The sequence below is a fragment of the Gossypium arboreum genome, chromosome 3 (genome assembly GCF_025698485.1).
Source record: "Gossypium arboreum isolate Shixiya-1 chromosome 3, ASM2569848v2, whole genome shotgun sequence".
NCBI classification, from domain to species: Eukaryota; Viridiplantae; Streptophyta; class Magnoliopsida; order Malvales; family Malvaceae; genus Gossypium; species Gossypium arboreum.
In genome coordinates, this window is record NC_069072.1 from 55,359,246 (window position 1) to 55,378,926 (window position 19,681).

Consider the following 19,681-nt stretch of genomic DNA (forward strand, 5'->3'; position numbering starts at 1 on the left):
TTATTGGCCTTTTTCACACTGGATCCAATTACGAGTACATCTTGGGCCTTTTTGACCTAATACGCTGTAAAGCCAAATAGAAAATTCAATATTTGGTTAATATTTGGTTTGGTGCAAATAATAATTATGACGCGAGTCTTTATAAAAATTCAAAGTCCTACTACCCTTGTTTTTTTAAGCAATAGAGATGATTTTTATTTACACTCCTAATCCCTTTACCTTTTGTTCCTAAGAAATGTAGGATCCATTATCCTACTAACATAAGACTAATGGTAAACTTAGTTCCTAAAGATTAAATACAAAAGTAACTTTGTCCAACAAAAAAACTACTAACACGATATAACTTGTAAAGACTGTTAGAAGGTTATTTGTGTTGCTATGTTAAATAGGAGCCTACTACATCTTGTGAAGAGACTTTTGGCATTTTGTTATTTTTTTACTTCTAAACTTTTTTCTAGAGTTTTATGTTTCTATTCTTTTTCTTATTCGTATTCTTGGTCACATTTAGTCTTCCTCCATTTTACGTGCCACCACTTATCACTTCACTTAGTTACAAGGTTTGCTTTAGTTTTCCTTTTTATTATCTCTTGGCACGTTCTATTTTATTTGTTTGCAACATTTCTTCTCTTCACCAATCAAGAAAAGAACCTCTACAACGTCTTTCTGAAGTGTATTATGCAGCTTATGGATGCTTCTTTAGTTATAAAGTTTACCATATAGTTACCTTATAAATAACCAATGACAATGGCTTTTTTCTTTTTCTTTTTCTTTTCCTTGTTGAGTATGAATCATATTGTAGTCAAATTTGAGAGATAATCTCTTAGTTAAACTCTGTTTATTTATTTCAGTCAAACTCTAATTAGTCTAGATTATCTTATTATTATTTGACTTACGAATTTAGCCTATAAATAGGCTATTTTACAACCTTAGAAAAAACACCCATTAAAATATTAGAACTCATAACATTTTTTTGAGAATTTTGTGTTTACCTTTTGAGGATTCTTTGTTTTCGGGTTTTAAGGTTTAGTTTTTATCTCCATCTTTTATACTCTTCGTTCTTTTTCCATTATAGTAAAATTATCTTTGCCTATGGTTTTCTATCCTCTTTAGAGGTGGTTTTCCACGTTAAATTTGTGTGCTCCATTTCTCAATTTCTTCCATTATTTTTACTTGTTTGTTGCTTAATCGGGTCAATTCCCAAAAAGTGGTGCCAAGAGCTAGTTTAATTTTCATAGATCAGCCCATTCAGACATGGCAGCAACAAGGTTTGACATTGGAAAGTTTGATGGTGTCACAAAATTTCAATCTATGGTAAGTTCAATGGCAATTCTAGTTCAGACTGGCCTGAAAAATGTCGTTACCGAGAAAAAGTCTGAGAATATATATTAGACAAAATGGAAGAGCTTGATAAAAAAGTCCTGTCTACAATCCAGTTGTGCCTCACAAATAGGGTATTACAAGAGGTAATGATGGAGAAAACCACATCCGCCTTGTGGAAAAGGTTAGAAACTCTTTATGCGACTAAGCCTCTAGCCAACTGTTTAGTGTTGAAACAATGTCTATTCACGTTTCGCATGAATGAAGGTGAGCTTCCTAGAGATCACATTAGTCAATTTATTACTCTTTTGAATGATTTATAGAACGTTGACGTTAAGATTGACAATGAAGATCATGCTATGCTATTATTATGCTTTTTACCCTTTTCAAACAAGTCTTTTAGGGAGACCCTAATTTATGGCAGAAACAAACTCTCGTTTGAGGATATGAAGGGTCATTTTTTGAGTAAAGAAAAACTCGACAATGAGTTTGGTTTGGATAGTAAGGCATATAGGAAAACTTTCGTTTTAGTAGTATCAAAGAAGTGAGACAAAAGGTGCTGCTATTGTAAGAAGGTAGGTCATGTCAAAGTAGATTGTTATAAATTGTGACATAAAAGGGCTATTGAGAGTAACGAGGAAGATGTAGCTAGTGCTAATTTGGCCGATGAAAGCGGAGATGATTTCTTGTTAGTGTCAACAAGTGATAGCTCTGAGCTTATGTCCCAGTAGATCCTAGATTCGGGATGTTCTTTCCACCTATCTCGATAGAGAATGGTTCTCTACATACAGTTTGGTTGAAGGTGGAGTTGTACGCATGAGAAATGATTAATCCAGTAAAGTAATCGGTATTGGAACTATTAAAATTAGGATGCACGATGGGACGATTAGGACACTCTCAGATGTCAGGTATATACCTGATTTACGAAAGAATCACAACTCCTTGAGTATTTTAGACTCAAAAGGTTACAGAATCAACATCGAGTCAAGTGGCATTAAGGTGTCTCGTAGGGCTCTCATTTTGTTAAAAGTTAAAGTGACTGATAGTCATTATATTTTGGAAAGTTCTACAGTGGCCGATGAAACCGGACGTCTCTTGCCCATTACAGAGTTGAAGTCAACTCATTTGGAGCGGAGTCAACTTGGTCATAGAGGGAAAAAGATATGACTGTTTAATTGAATAGAGGTTCTCTTTTGAATACAGGTTTTGAAAAGTTAGGACACTGTGTTCGTGAAAATTAAACCCGAGTTAGTTTTGATTTGACAGTACACAAGTCGAAGGCTAGAAGTCTTCCAGCTTCTAAGCACATATTTGACTCAGTTAATTCCTTGCATAGTTTAAGATAAGCCCGTGGCAGGCTTTGACAAATATAGTATTATGGAAATACGAGTCAAGGTGGAGATTTGTTGAGTATGATTAATATTTCAATCAAATTTGAGAGATAATCTCCTAGTTAAACTTTGTTTATTTGTTTCAGCCGAACTCTGTTTAGTCTAGATTATTTTAATATTATTTGACCTACGAGTTTAGCCTATAAATAGGCTCTTTTATAGCTTTAGAAAAATACCCATTAAAAGATCAGAACTCATAATACTTTTGGAGAATTTTGTGTTTACGTCTTGAGGGTTCTTTGTTTTCGTGTTTCGGGATTTAGTTTTTATCTCCATCTTTTATACTCTTCGTTCATTTGCCATTATTGTAAAATTATCTTTACACGTGATTTTTTTTATCCTCTTTAGAGGTTTTTTCCAGGTTAAATTTGTGTGTTCAATTTCTCAATTTCTTCTACTATTGTTTACTTGTTCGTTGCTTAATCGGGTTGATCCCCAACATTTTTTTTTCTTCTCAATATTTTACCCTTGCCTTCCTATCTTCCTAACTAGATAATTTACTTGGCAGAGCGAGGATGTTTCTCATCATTGGATGCCACTTGAGCTAAACCTGCACAATTGGCAAGACAATGGTAGTTACTACCAAATAATGATGTTGTCTTATTTCGTTAAGAAAAGCCAAAAAAAAAATGTCTGTCTTCCCCGAGTGGATGAATAAAGCATCCTAGTACTCCTTTGCTTGTATGATTAGAGTTATGTTAAAGAGATTTATGGCTCGGCCAAAATGTGAAGTAGAATGAGGGACCATTTTGTTCTTTCCATATTTATCTTTGAGAACCAACATTCTCCATACGTAATTTTCAGGTTCACTAAAATAGATTGGGATGACAGGCAATCCATTTCTTTCAACAAAAGAAATGTTCTTTTGGTCCACCATCCTCATCTGCTTCCCACGTAACAAGATTATTCATTTGAGCAAAAGTCTAATTGGTGTTTTAATTTTAAAGCCATTACCTTCTAAGTGGTCCAGCAGAAAAGGCACGGCTCTTATCCCGAGGTTTTGAATGCAGATAGATACCTAAGTACCTAACCAAACATCATACTTATGCATTCTGTGCTATCTGTGAATAATTGTAACCACAAATTAAGCCTGTTTCTGCATTATGTTCTCCATACCCATATATTTCTTGATGTGTTACATTTATAGTATAGATATCTACCTCTGCCTTTCATTGATCTCCTTCTGCACATGGATGGTCCTTCTGCTGTTATTCCTTGATTATCCATAGGGGAAATGACAGAAAATTTGGTTGTTTGGCATGATTTTTAATTCATCAAACTCATAGTGGAGAACAAGGGTGGGTGGTGTCCCTCAAATAATGTTCCCATTAATGGCTCACCTGTCATATTAGGTTTTCTAATGGTACTACCTTCCTCTAATAATTGTCTCAGACACTTTTTATATGAAATCGTGTTTTCGTGACTTTATTATCTACCATCTCTGTGTACAAAAAAAACTTGCAGCTGGTTTTAACTTTGATCGGACTGGTCTTAAGCCAAGAGTTCATCAGCTTTAAATATTCTTTATGATTGTTAGTTTTGATTATAGCTATGTTGAAGTAATCTCATCTGAATTTCTAAGAAAGTGGAGGTGAAATGTTGGAGTGGTTGACACAATATTATGGACCAATTTATTTATGAGGTGGTTGCCGAATTAATTACATTTCTCCTGCACAGATAGCTGGGACCAATTCTGATTATAACCTGACATTCTTAGCGTTGAAAGTTTACTTCTTCGGAATAAAAAAAAAAGATATTGTATTACATATATTAGAATCTTCAAATATATAAAAAAAAAATTAAACATAAATTGAACAAACTGATCTTGAAAACATACTCTAATATGGATAACATGACCATAAACCGGATGTTTGAATACAATAGCAACTAGTTTGACAGCAACATTAAACATAAATAGAATTGTTAACTTCTTTGACTTATCTCTTACATATGTAATGGTACTACAAGTATAATTCAAGCTTAGAGCTCTCTATTATATTCTACTGGTGGTCCGCACAGAAAATATCGATAAAAGCACAGGAGATCCACTCCAGGTCATGGCACTTAATAGTAATGCTGGAAAGATAATTAGTTATGATCTTGACCATTGATCTGCTCTAAAATTTAACAGGAATATTAGCTGAGCAGAATAGGTTTCTAAGTCTCTAATTTTGCAATGGAAAAGGAGGCCAAGCCAAAAATAACTTGGGAACTGCCAGGGCATACGAGTAGGGCTCCATTAACCCCAATATCTGGTTGCAAACACATCTACATTCATCTTCATCATCCAGAATTCATGCATTTCATGCTAAACAAATGACCCCCCATGAACTTTTTGGATTTACTTTCTAAAAAATTAGCATCACTTACGGAATTCAACACTACTACGGATACAAAAGAAACATAAGGTATAGTAGTGAAATTTCCCATCACAAGTTGTACAAAATAAGGTCCAGGGAAAGCTATTAAAAGCTACTGAATAAACAAGAGATGTGAAGCTCCTGCTGAATGAGTAGGTTGAAAAGCCGCAGCAAGTTTAGTGCCAGCTCCAAATCTTGTTGCAGGTATGTAGGAATCAGACACACTGCGCATTCTTGGGTCAAAACCTGCCTTGTCTTTTGTTTTGTGTGTATCTCCAGCAACTTCAACAGCTTTTTGGCTGTTACACCCCAATAGACCACTGGAACGGCCCTTGTTTTTAGAACCTTTGGTTTTGGTGGGTGTCGGATATGTTCTCATTGGGCTTGGAAAAGTTACAGGTGGCCTTAGCTCTTCATAGTCAGACATGACTGAGAAATCTGCTGCACTTGCTGTGACCACACTCCACTCTATGCTGGCCTCACTTGGTGCATAACAAGTTGTTGGGGTGGCACACCCAGACGCCGCATCAGAAATTTGTTTGACAAGAAATGGGTTGACTTTTCCTGTGAGGCTCTCTATCTCAAATAAGTCTGAACTTGCATCGCTCTCTGTATCGTTGTAGTTGCCTTTAGGATTTTCAATTTTTTCTGCTTTGGGATTAGAATCCAGAGAGAACATTTGCAGCCTCCTCTCGATGTTCAAAGACTTGTTTCTCCTTCCAAGTGCCGGCGAGCCGAAAACCTCCAATGATTTCCGTCCGATTTCATCCACATCTCCTTGCAGTGACACTTTAACAGGTCGAATTCCCATATTAGAATTCATAGTTGGGAAACTAAAAATGTCTTCCTTCGTCCAGGGTTCCGCCACTGGTTTATTAACCTCTAGGCTCGCCTTACTGGATGCAGTTTTATTTGGCTTGCCTTGCAAGCCCTCTCCATTAGCAGCTGGTCTCTTGAAACTTATTTCACCAACTTGTGCTTCTTCAATCTCAACTGAATTTCTACCAGAACAGTAACATTTGCAGCCAGCAAGACCCGAAAGAAAACTCTTTCCATTCACTTTAGGAGGTTTTTTCCCAGGAGGATTTCTCATAGTACTTCGGAGCAATGCACTTCGGCTGTTCCAGCTTGATTCTGATCGAACACTTGGAGTTCCCTGATATATTACAGGCTTGACAGGCTCTATGCTGACTCTACCATCTTTAACGCATTCCAATGTTTTTGCATGTATTTTGTTTATTCTTGGACTTTCTAAATCAATTCCTCCATTGAAGTATTTTTCAGCTCCAAATACTCCAATTTCTCCATCTTCTTTCTTCAGTCCTAAATAATGATGCTCATCTTGGTTGGTGTTGGTTGTCTTGGAGCTGAGCTCTCGGTTTGAAGCCGAAAGTTCTCTTTCATAGTTTTCGTCAGCACCATCGAAGAAAGTAGAGAAAGAAACATCACGAAGGCTGCTATTTTTTTCCTCAAAGGACAATGTTTGCGACAGGTTTGTGTTGTAATTTGATGTTAATGTTACCATAGCCATGGAGTTCTCGAGATTCAAATAAAATATTTGCTGCAATAAAACAAAAATACGAGTGAGAAAATGACCCCCAAGAAAACCGTTTCCACTTTCCAGTACAACTAAACAAGATGCACAAAACTACAGAAAGAAAATGAAAAAGACTTAACAATAGCAAAGTTCAGTGTGAAGACAACTAAAATCCTGGTTTGGGAAATCCCAAAGATTGCCTTAGAAAGCTATATCAAACAACATGAAAAAAGAAAGGGGAAACGCTATTTATACAAGAAACCAAAGGATGAAAAGTAGCAGAGAGAAGAAATGAAATAAAATAGAAGAGAGATTTAGTAAGAAAGTTGTTCTATGCTAAGTATAGTTATGACATCTCCCATCTGCAAGATGTTCAAGGGAGTAGGCCCATCTACTTGTGGAATAAAGCAAACCTGGATTATATTTCTTCACAACTAGAGCTCTGATTTGAGTCTCTTCAAGTTATCTTTAGCAAATGTATGTATGTACATATATATATATATATATATATATATATAATACCTATTGATTAGTATATCTCATATATGTTTACTTAGGCCATGCTGTACGGAAACTTGATTTTTATTTTGGAGTGGGTTTTCAAAACTTATGTGGATACAATTACAAGCTTTAAATTTTTTCTTGGATTTACATGTCCAATCATCCGCACAAGCTGATCACATGGAGAGCTTGGCTATTGCTTAGGACTTTGACAAATATATTTATAACAAAATTAAAAAGAGAAAAAAAAGATACATGTGTTTATGTTGTTCTGGCTCTGTTAGGTGACTTGTGGTTATTATTATTATTATTATTACTATTATTATTATTATTATTATTATGGGAGGGAATGGAAGGCTGGATTGACAATAAAGTAGTGTTTTATGTTTTTTGTATTTTATGTTTTTTTTATGTTATAATTTTAATGGAATATAAAATTTTAGAATGTGATTGTTGGGATAGTTATTTTATAATGTTTAGCACACATTAAAAATATTGATTATTTTCAAGAAAGTTATATTATCACATTTGGTTCATTAAATACTTTTTAATGAGTGCAATAGTAACTTATAAAATTGTTTGATTTTATTATTTTTGCTTAATGTTTGTTATTTGTTTCTCTTGAAAAAATCATCATTTTAATTTATAATTTTAATTGAAAAAAATTGTTTCAAATTGTCTATTTTTCTAAATATAACCATGCATATATAAAATCATGCATCTATAAAACTTTTGTTTTATCAACTGTTTCCCATTTATACTTTAGACACTACTAATTTTTTCATTGACGAGTACTATTAGAAGGATAAAGGAGCAAACATGAAAGGAAAAATAGAAGATAAATATAATCTATAAATGATAAATTATGCAAATGGTTAATGTTGCTACCTTAAGTTGCCTATTTGCTTAAAATGGAAATTGCAATGGAAGTGTAAGATTGTAGTAGCCGCTACAACTTGGCACTATAAAAAACGATGCAAACAAAACAAAAATAACATATATGTCTATTTATGTACTTCAGTTTCCCTACATTTGTAGAGCCTAACTTAGTGAGTTATTTCACTATCTTTAATCATGAATACAACAAGTAATTCACTCTCTATCATTCTTCAAGTATAGATATCTCACATTTGTACCTAAAGATTAAAACACTCACCTCCAAATCCTCCTATTAAGAACTTGGACTATAAACACTCAACAATGTTTATAAATCAGTTTGCACTCTTTCACGAAATAATTCCTCAAATGAACAAATTAAAATGCACTCAATAAACTCTCATACAAAACTTGTACAAGCCTCAAAGTACATGTAACAGCCCGATTTTGGGGCTAGTCGAAATAGTGGTCTTGGGACCACAAATACGAAGTCAAAGAAATTATTTTATTATTATTTTCGAGTCATAGCATGTTTATATCAGTACATGAAAAATTTGGTGAGTTAATTTTGACGTTTGTGAGCCCAATTACGAAAAAGGACTAAATCACAAAAAGTACAAAAGTTCTATTTTGAGAGCTACAGTTGTTATTTTATTAGATAAGGAAAATTGGGAAATTTTAAAGGGCAATTAGACCCCTAGAAATAGAGTGGCCGGCCATAGGAGATATATGTGGTCAAAATTTTCAAAATTTGTTGGGTTAGGTGACCAATTTTGACTAAAATAGAAATAAATAAAAGAAGGATGATATCATCCCTTACACATCTCTTTTATCCACCAAAAATTAGCCATGGAGGGGGGTTTGAGAGCTTAAAAATTTTCGGCAACCTGAAGCACTCACAAGTAAGTGATTTCCATACCCTTTGTTGATGATTTTTGCATTTTTGAGACCCTTGAAGCATGAGCTTTCAAATGAGGGTGCTATCTTGCAAAATGGTTGAAGGTATAGGGTTTTACCATGAGAGAATTTAGGGTGTTTTCTGAAATTTTATGGAAGAATATGAGTCTTAGTTGTGTAATAGACAACTTTTGTGAAAGGTGTTACCATGAAAACACCTAGAGGGACTATTTTGCACAAGTTGTAAAATAATTGATAAATGTGTGAAATAGAGAGAATTTGGGGTTGCTATAAGAGTAAAAAGAGTTCAACTAAGCTTAAGATTTGAAGAAATTCGATAAAAATCGATTTTTGAGCATAGGGGTAAAATGGTCATTTTGCTAAAGTTTAGGGGCAAAACGGTCATTTTATCAAAGATGTGAATTTTTAATTGCTTAATTTTATTTAGTGATTAAATGAGTGCAATTTTCTATTTTAGATCAAGAATTTCCAAATCTAAACTTAGATTTGGGGAAAGCCAAGCAAATTGACTAAACCAACTAGTTGCCATATTTTATAATTCGAGGTAAGTTGCATGTAAATAGTACAACTACATTGCTAATGTATGTGCTGAATTGTATTTGAAATAATATAGCATGAATTGTTTGATTGTGGAATTGGGAAGGTATGATGATAATAGAGATAGTAGATTTCCCGTTTGAGCCGAGAAAATAAATCGGATATTCATGCCATGACTTACGGGTTATTTTTGGCTAGTGTAAGACATGTCTGGGACATTCATTGACCATATTATGAGAGCCAGTGTAAGACCATGTTTGGGTCATGGCATCAGTATTAAGACGAGAGCTAGTGTAAGACATGTCCGGGACATGGCATTGACTTGAGATGTGAGCTTGTGTAAGATCGTGTCTGGGACGTGGCATCAGCACTTTACCCATGTTTGAGGCTTAATGAATATCCGGTAGTGTTCTAAATGGTTCAACGGTGAGCGTTATGTTCTTAAGCTAATGAGAAAGTATAACCTTGCAGTGAGTGGTACAGACACCTAATTGGTACGTATGGGATATGATCTAATTGCTGGATGGTAATGAGTAGTTATGCTTATGCCTACCTTTGTATTATGAGCATGTTGATTATTGATAAATTGCTGCTGTACCCTTACTTATATGCAACTTACTAAGCTTTATGCTTACTCCCTTTCTTTTCCATTTCCTTATAGTGCCGCCTATCTAGCTCAAGGATCACCGGAAGTCAAAGATATCGATCACACTATCAACAGATGCATTCAATATAGTTGGATTTATATTTTTGATTATGGCATGTATAGGACTTAGACTTTATTATTTTGTGTTTTTGAGAATTGGCCAAATGTGTTGGCTTGGGTTGGAAGCCCTTCAATTTGTATTATGCCTTGAATAATGGCTAACATTCATTTTGAATTTATAAAAGATGCATTATCATGGTAGAATGAATGTCTATTGTGGCTAATTTGATTTTAGAAATTGTACTCATTTTAGTATTGGTTGGAATTTGTATGGAAATAGGCAAGTAAGGGTGGCAATGAGGCTTGGTAAATAGCCTTATATTATCCACACGGGTAGACACACGGGTGCATGTCTAGGCTGTGTGTGACACACGGTCTGCCCCATCGGCTTGTAGTCTTGCCGTGTGTCCCCTGCACGTAAAAATTTCAAGTCAGAATGCATGGTAATAAACACACAGGCAGAGACACGGCTGTGCGTCTTAGAAGTGTGAAGGGCACGGCCTAGCACACGCGTGTGTGCCTTGGCTGTATGACATCATGAGCATGCTGACGTCAGAGATAGAATGTCTATATTTTTGCACACGGGCTAGAATACGGGCGTGTTGTGGCAGTGTGAGGAACACAGGCCAATGACACGGGTGTGTGTTTGGTCGTGTGAAAACCCTTGTAGGTGTGAATTAGAAATTAATTCTACATGGGTGAGGGACACGAGCGTGTCCCAGGGAGCTTAGGCCGTGTGAGCCACACGGGCCATCAGCATGAAGCGTGTTGCTCTTCCACACGGGTGTGTGCCCTGTTTTAAAGGAAAATTTCTTAAGGTTGGTTTAAGGACCCAGAATGGTTCTGAATTGTTTTCAATGATCGATTTGGGGCTCGTAGGCCCATAATAAGAAGCCTAAAGTAGAAATTGAAAAAGTTTTAAGTTTGGTTCTAGTTTCGATGAATTGAGATTGGTTGTATGCATGATTTCATGTTAGGTAATGTCTTGTACTCCTCCTCGGCCTGGGTTACGGGTATAGGGTGTTACATTTAGTGGTATCAGAGCTATGGTTTAGTCAGTTCTAGGACTAACCTAGCAAGAGTACGGGTCTAGCTATACATGCCATAACTGTATATTGATAGTGTGATGATTTCTGATGATTGTAAATTATGTTTTCATATAGTAAATGGATCCTGATAGAGCCACGACGGATGGCATGGAAAGTAACGTGTCAGCTCTAACTGAAGGGACTGCGCCAGTCGAGAGTGAGCCCGTGACTATGAGCCAAGGCAGAGGGGCTAGAGAAGCCTATCTCCGAATGATGGATGCTGGGTACACGGAGTTTGTTCGTGTGAATTTGAATACTCCACATCCCCCACCTCCTCCAATTCTTCATTATGCCCTAGTAGCTCCGCAAGGAGCGGACATGTTTAGAAGAGAGAAGCCTCCAGTAGACAAGATCTGGAAACAAGGGGCCAAGGAATTCCGGGCTAGCATAGATGATGACCCGAAGAGAGAAGAGTTTTGGCTAGAAAATACCATTAGGGTATTTGATGAACTATCATGCACTCTTGAAGAGTGCGCGAAATGCGCTGTGTCACTTCTATGAGATTCAGCTTATTAGTGGTGGAACACTCTCGTGTCCATTGTATCGAGAGAGTGGATCACGTAGGAATTCTTCCAGGAGGAATTCTGAAAAAAGTATATTAGCCAAAGATTCATAGACCAAAAAAGGAAAGAATTTCTAGAGCTAGAGTAAGGCCGAATGTCAGTGACGAAATATGAACGTGAGTTTTTAAGGTTTCGCAAGTATGCGCGGGAGTGCGTGTCTACAGAAGACACCATGTGTAAGAGGTTTGAGGACGGCCTCAATGAAGATATCCGAGTGTTTGTTGGCATCTTAGAGCTGCGGGAATTTATAGCCCTTGTTGAAAGAGGCTGTAAGGCTGAAGAGTTTATTAAAGAAAGGAGTAAAGCGGCTATTGAGTCGTGGGATGCAAAGAAGAGACAGATGGGGAAATCACATCAGTCCTCATCGAAAAGATCGAGAAAGTTCACTACCCGGTCAAATGCTTTGTTGGGGTATTTGAATAGGAACAAGATCCGACAGAACACAACTTCGAAAGCTCAGACCACTTCGGTTGCAAGAGTTGGTAGTACTCGACCAAATAGGTCAGATTGCTCGTAATATGGAAGGCGTCATTTTGGTGAGTGCCGACGAAATGAAAGGGTTTATTTCAAGTGTAGATCATTCGAACACTTCATCCGTGATTGTCCCGAGTTGGATGAGAGAGAGAGAAAATAAGATGTGAAAGCAAGCAGTGCTCCCTTGAGGGGTAGATCACAAAAGAACCCCGGAAGTGGGGCTAGCAGTAGAGGCAGGCCAGGAGATGCTACGGTGAGGTCCGAGGGCAGAGTGCCTGCAAGGACTTATGCTATTCGAGCTCGGGAAGAGGTAAAGTCTCTCGACGTGATCACGGGTACTTTTTCTATCCATGATATATCTATTGTTGCATTAATTGACCCGGGATCTACCCAATCTTATATTTGTATGGAATTTGTACCTCGTATAAGCATGCTAGTAGAATCCACTGAGTTTGCGATCAAAGTGTCCAATCCTTTAGGCAAACATGTATTAGTGGACCAAGTATGTAGAAATTGCCCTTTGAAAATTAGAGGTCATTGTTTTCTGGCTAACTTGATGTTATTGCAACTTAATGAGTTTGATGTAATCCTTGGGATGGATTAGTTGACTTATCATAGTGTTGTAGTGGACTGCAGGAAAAAGATAATTGAGTTGAAATGTAAAGACGGGAATGTTTTTTGAGTGGGGCCAAGTGAGTCAGATAATCTGCCTGTAATAATATCGTCATTGACTGCTGAAAAGCATTTTTGAAAAGGATATGAGTCCTACTTAGCTTTTGTGCTGAATACTCAAGTGTCTGAGTTAAAGATTGGATCAATACCAGTGGTTCGTGTGTTTATAGATGTATTTCTAGTGGAATTACCTGGATTACCTCCACTGAGGGAAGTTGAGTTTGGAATTGAGTTGGTCCTTAGAATGGTACCTATCTCAATTACTCTGTATAGATGGCTCCAAATGAATTGAAGGAGTTGAAAGCACAGTTGCAAGAGTTATTGGACAAGGTCTTCGCAAGACCGAGCTTTTCCCCGTAGGGTGCTCCGGTACTCTTTGTGAAGAAGAAAGATGGATCGATGAGGTTATGCATCGAATATACGTAGCACAATAAGGTAACAGTGAAGAACAAGTATCCTTTGCCAAAGATTGATGACCTATTTGATCAGTTAAAGGGAGCCACCATATTTTCAAAGATTGACTTAAGATCCAGATACAACCAGTTAAGAGTGGAAGAGCAAGATGTGTCAAAGATTGCGTTTCGGACAAAATACGGGCATTATGAGTTCCTCGTTATGCCCTTTGGTTTGACTAATATCCTTGTTGTGTTTATGGATTTGATGGACCGCATTTTCTGATCATATCTAAATAAGCTTGCCATCGTCTTTATTAATGACATATTGGTTTATTCGGGTGATGAGAGGGAGCACGCAAAGCATCTGAAAGTTGTGTTGCAATCCTTGAGAGACAAGAAATTATACGCCAAGTTCAGTAAGAGTGACTTTTGGCTTAAGGAGGTCGGATTCCTAGGACACATTGTGTCGGGGATGGGATCCGAGTTGACTCAAGCAAGATCTCAGCTATTGTAGAGTAGAAACTGCCGAGGAATGTGACTGAGGTCCGAAGCTTTTTGGGTTTAGCCAGATGTTATATATAGTTTGTAAACGAATTCTCTATGATAGCTATGCCAATGACAAGGCTATTGCATAAGGATGTCAAGTTTTACTGGACAGAAAATTGTCAACAGAGTTTCGAGAAATTAAAGGCTTTGTTGACCGAAGCCTCAGTGTTAGTGCAACCAGAGTCGGGCAAGGAGTTTATGGTATATAGTGATGCCTCCTTGAATGGTTTGGGGTGTGTTCTTATACAAGAATGTAAGATCATAGCTTATGCTTCAATGCAACTAAAGCCACATGAGAAGAATTACCCGACGTATGATTTAGAGTTGGCTGCCATAGTATTCGCGTTGAAAATTTGGAGACACCATCTTTATGGCAAGAAGTTTCAGGTGTTCACTGATCACAAGAGCCTTAAGTACTTGATGACTCAAAAGGAGTTGAACCTAAGGAAACACCGATGATTAGAACTATTAAAGGATTATGAGTTGATTATTGACTACCATCCAGGGAAGGCGAACGTCGTCCCGATGCATTAAGTAGAAAATATTTTTTGTGTTGAAAGCAATGAATGCCAATATAGCTTTGTCTGATGATGGTTCAGTTCTAACAGAGTTGAGAGTTAGTCCGACGTTTCTTTAAGAGATCCAAGAAGCTCAGAAAGGTGATAAGAAATTGCAAGCCAAGAGAACTCAGTGTGAGTTGGGAATTGAATCAGATTTTTGTATTAGTACCGATGGATGTATAATGTTCAAAGGCAGAGTTTGTGTACCCAAGAACAATGAGCTTATTCCGATGATTCTGAGAGAGGCACATAGTGGTTGTTTGTCCATCCACCCGGGCAGTATGAAAATGTACAACGACCACAATAAAATGTATTAGTGGTCGTGTATGAAAGAGTTTTTTCAGAGTTTGTGTCTAAGTGCCTAGTGTGTCAGCAAGTGAAGGCTAAACACCAAGTAACTTTGGGTCTACTTCAGCCTATCATAGTTCCCGAGTGGAAGTGGGATCGGATCATTATGGATTTTCTGATGGGTTTGCCGGTAACCCCGACAAAAAAATGATACTGTTTGGGTTGTTGTGGATAGGCTAAAAAAGTTGGCACACTTCATACCTATGAGTACCGACTACTCCCTTGAGAGATTAGCCGGCTTGTACGTTTCTGAGATTGTGAGACTACACGGGGTGCCCATATCGATTATTTTAGATAGAGACCCGAGATTTACATTGAGGTTTTGGAAAAAGTTACAAGAGGCATTGGGAACAAAGTTGAGTTTTAGCACAGCTTTCCATCCGCAAACCGATGATCAGTCGAGAGAGCAATTCAGATATTAGAGGACATGTTGCAGCGTTGAGTCTTTAAGTTCCAGGGTTGTTGGGAAAAGTATCTACCGTTGGTTGAATTCTCCTATAATAACAGTTATCAGACAAGTCTGAAATGGCACCTTATGAGGCTTTTTATGGGGGAAAGTGTCGAATGCCCTTATATTGGACTGAGCTCAGAGAGAGTCAGGTACACGGGGTCGATTTAGTCAGAGAGACTGAAGAGAAAGTTAAAGTAATTCATGACTACTTGAAGGCCACCTCGGATAGACAGAAATCCTACGCGGATTTGAAACAAAAGGAAATTGAATTTCAAGTCGGTGATAAGGTATTTTTGAAATTGTCCCCGTAGAGGAAAGTCCTCAGATTTGGTAGAAAAGGCAAGCTGAGTCCTTGTTTTACAGGGCCCTATGAGGTTATCGAGAGAATAGGATCGGTTGCCTACCAATTAGGTTTTCCATCGAAATTGGAAAAGATTCACAATATGTTTCATGTGTCCATGCTACGTCGATATAGATCAAACCCTTCACATGTGATTACACCGTTAGAGGTTGAGATTCATCCGGAAATGACTTATGGTGAAGAGCTGGTCACGATTTTAGCCTAGGAAGTCAAAAAATTGAGAAATAAAAGTATTGCTCTTGTGAAAGTTTCATGATGTAGACATGGAGTCGAGGAATCCACATTGGAACCCGAGGTGGCCATGAGAGATCAGACCCGAACATATTCAACGGTAAGATTTTCGAGGACAAAAATCCCTAAGGAGGAGAAATGTAACAGCCCGATTTTGGAGCTAGTTAGAATAGTGGTCTTGGGAACACAAATCCAAAGTCAGAGAAATTATTTTTTTATTGTTTTGGAGTCATAGCATGTTTATATTAGTACATGAAAAATTTGGTGAGTTAATTTTGACGTTTGTGAGCCCAATTACAAAAAAGGACTAAATCGCATAAAGTGCAAAAGTTCTATTTTGATAACTACGGGTATTATTATATTAGAGAAGCAAACTTGGGGTATTTTAAAGGGCAATTAGACCCTTATAAATAGAGTGGCCAACTATAGGACACATACGTGGTCAAAATTTTCAAAATTTGTTGGGTTAGGTGACCAATTTTGACTAAAATAGAAAGAAATAAAAGAAGGATGATACCATCCCTTACTCATCTCTTTTCTTCACCAAAAATTAGCCATGGAAGGGGGTTTGAGAGCTTAAAAATTTTCAGCAACATGAAGCGCTCACAAGTAAATGATTTCCATACCCTTTGTTGATGATTTTTGCATTTTTGAGACCCTTGAAACATTTGCTTTCAAATGAGGGTGCTATCTTGCAAAATGGTTGAAGGTCTAGGGTTTTAGCATGAGAGAATTTAGGGTGTTTTCTAAAATTTTATGGAAGAATATGTGTCTTAGTTGTGTAATAGACAACTTTTGTGAAAGGTGTTACCATTAAAACACCTAAAAGGACTATTTTGCACAAGTTGTAAAATAATTGATAAATGTGTGAAATAGAGAGAATTTGGTGTTGCTATAAGAGTAAAAAGAGTTCAACTAAGCTTAAGATGTGAAGAAATTCGATAAAAATCGATTTTCGAGCATAGGGGTAAAATGGTCATTTTGCTAAAGTTTAGGGGCAAAACGGTCATTTTATCGAAGATGTGAACTTTTAATTGCTTAATTTTATTTAGTGATTAAATGAGTGCATTTTTCTATTTTAGATCAAGAATTTCCAAATCCAAACCTAGATCGGGGGAAAGCCAAGCAAATTGACTAAACCAATTAGTTGCCATATTTTGTAATTCGAGGTAAGTTGCATGTAAATAGTACTACATTGCTAATGTATGTGTTGAATTGTATTTGAAATAATATAGCATGAATTTCTTGATTGTGGAATTGGGAAGGTATGATGATAATAGAGATAGTAGAGTTCCCGTTTGAGCCTAGGAAATAAATAAGATATTCATGCCATGACTTACGGGTTATTTTTGGCTAGTGTAAGACATGTCTGGGACATGCATCGGCCACATTATGAGAGCCAGTGTAAGACCATGTCTGGGACATGGCATCGGCATTGAGACGAGAGCTAGTTTATGACATTTCTAGGACATGGCATCGACTTGAGATTTGAGCTAGTGTAAGACCATGTCTGGGACATGGCATCGGCACCTTACCTATGTTTGAGGCTTAATGAATATCCGGTGGTGTTCCAAATGGTTCAACGGTGAACGTTATGTTCTTAAGCTAATGAGAAAAGTATAACCGTGTTCTGAGTGGTACAGACACCTAATTGGTACGTATAAGATATGAGCTCATTGTATAATATGTGACTTGTATGGATGGTAATGAGTAGGTTATGTTTATGTCTACCTTGGTATTATGAGCAAGTTAATTATTGATAAATTGTTGATGTACACTTACTTATATGCAACTTACTAAGCTTTATGCTTACTCCCTTTCCTTTCCATTTCCTTATAGTGCCGCCTATCTAGCTCAAGGATCACTGGAAGTCAGAGATATCGATCACACTATCAACTGAAGCATTCGGTATAGTTGGATTTATATTTTTGTTTTGGCATGTATAGGACGTAGACTTTATTATTTTTTTTTTTTTGAGAATTGGCCAAATGTGTTGGCTTGGGTTGGAAGCCCTTCAATTTGTATTATGCCTTGAATGATGGCTAACATTCATTTTGAATTTACAAAAGATGCATTATCATGGTAGAATGAATGTCTATTGTGGCTAATTTGATTTTAGAAATTGTGCTCGTTTTAGTATTGGTTGGAATTTGTATGGAAATAGGCAAGTAAGGGTGGTAATGAGGCTTGGTAAATAGCCTTATATTGTCCACATGGGTAGACACACGGGCGTATGTCTAGGCCTTTTGTGACACATGGTCTGCCCCATGGGCGTGTAGTCCGGCCGTGTGTCCCCTGGACGTAAAAAATTTCAAGTCAGTATGCATTGTAATAAACACACAGGTAGAGACACGGCTATGCATCTTAGACGTGTGGAGGGCACGGCCTAGCACACTGGCGTGTGCCTTGGCCGTGTGGCATCATGAGCATGCTGACGTTAGAAATAGAATGTCCATGTTTTTGCAGACGGGCTAAGACACGGGCGTGTGTCTGGCCGTGTGAAAACCCTTGTAGGTGTGAATTAGAAATTAATTCTACACAGGTGTGGGACATGGGCCATCAGCACGACCATGTCGAAATGGTCACACAGGCATGTTACTTTTCCACACGGGGTAAGCCTTTTTTTAAAGGCAAATTTCTTAAGGTTTGTTTAAGGACCCGAAATGGTTCTGAATAGTTTTTAATGATCGATTTGGGGCTTGTAGGCCCATGATAAGATGTCTAAAATAGATATTGAAAAAGTTTTAAGTTTGGTTCGAGTTTCGGTGACTTGAGATTGGTTGTACGCATGAGATCAAGTTAGGTAATACCTTATACTCCTCCTCGGCGTGGGTTACGGGTATAGGTTGTTACAATACATATCAATTTTTAGCTTTCTAACATAGAATCAATGTGAATACTAAGTAACTCCTTGTAAATAGCTATTACATCAATAACAATCAATGAACAACCGATTGAAGATATGCTCTCCAAAATTAGCAACACTATTTCGATCAAATCTCTACATTCCAAGGGTTTAATTGATTCACATGAATCCTATCCGATCTTCAAATGCTGAGGATTGGTTTCCATATATGGACAAAAATATTTTCAATAAAATAGCACATTACCACGTCAAAAGATTTTCTTCATTAAATTGTCAAACCAAATAAGGCAAGTATTTAACCAGGTCAGACGTAGTCTCTAGTTCCGCTCAACAACTCTTAGCTCATTTTGCCTCAATAGTTTGTTTGATCGCAAGTATGCCCTGTGGCATTACAGAAAAATAAATTTTGGCAATCACAAATTGCGAATCCATATGTGAGGAATGAATCATGTTGAAAAGGGTCGAAAATATGCCTTTAAAATCTACAACAACACTTGTACGAAAGTGATTCCTTTGTCTATATCGAAATCATAGACGCAACATGAAATCTTGACTTCTACGTGATCCACTTGGAAGTTTACGATCAGAAAAATCTCACGTAATTATTCTAGAGAGAACAAAATTTTCTCGCTAGTCAAAGTTTTAGTTTAAGTAACTCTAAAATTTAGATTAATCATTCCATTTATTCAAAATTGTAATGAATGAAAATTTAAATCTTTGAGGAATATTACAATTTACTAGTAAAACATGATAAACTCCTTTGTATAAGATATCAATTATATTTCAAAATTAAAACTAATTTTTATTTATCAAAATTTGTTAAATACTATATTTAATAATTTCGATAAAGAAAATTTATCCCATTAAAATATGTGAAATATATCTTCATATTATTTTAATTGAACCCTTTACATATGTGCAAGAAATATGTACACATATCATGATTGATTTTAAGATTATCAAATTAAATTAATTATTAGAAA

The 19,681-nt window shown here is 36.8% G+C and overlaps 1 protein-coding gene across 2 annotated transcripts; it reads right to left on the minus strand.

Annotated features, from left to right (window-relative positions):
* Positions 1-5,009: 5,009 nt before the first annotated feature.
* LOC108455995 (protein PHYTOCHROME KINASE SUBSTRATE 1-like) lies at positions 5,010-7,116 on the minus strand. Of its 2 annotated transcripts, none has more exons than XM_017754586.2 (2): positions 7,019-7,116; positions 5,010-6,629 (listed from the first exon to the last, which is right to left on the minus strand). In XM_017754586.2, the coding sequence occupies exon 2, from the start codon at positions 6,597-6,599 to the stop codon at positions 5,181-5,183; it is 1,419 nt and encodes a 472-aa protein (XP_017610075.1). In that variant the 5' UTR covers positions 6,600-6,629; positions 7,019-7,116; the 3' UTR covers positions 5,010-5,180. The 2 variants fall into 2 exon arrangements, with proteins under 2 accessions (XP_017610075.1, XP_017610074.1); XM_017754585.2 differs by lacking the exon at positions 7,019-7,116 and adding an exon at positions 6,746-7,000.
* Between the last annotated feature and the right edge of the window lie 12,565 nt (positions 7,117-19,681).

Coding starts and splice junctions, on each gene's coding strand:
- LOC108455995 (XM_017754586.2), bottom strand. CDS start 6,599: ATGGCTATGGTAACATTAACATCAAATTACAACACAAACCTGTCGCAA.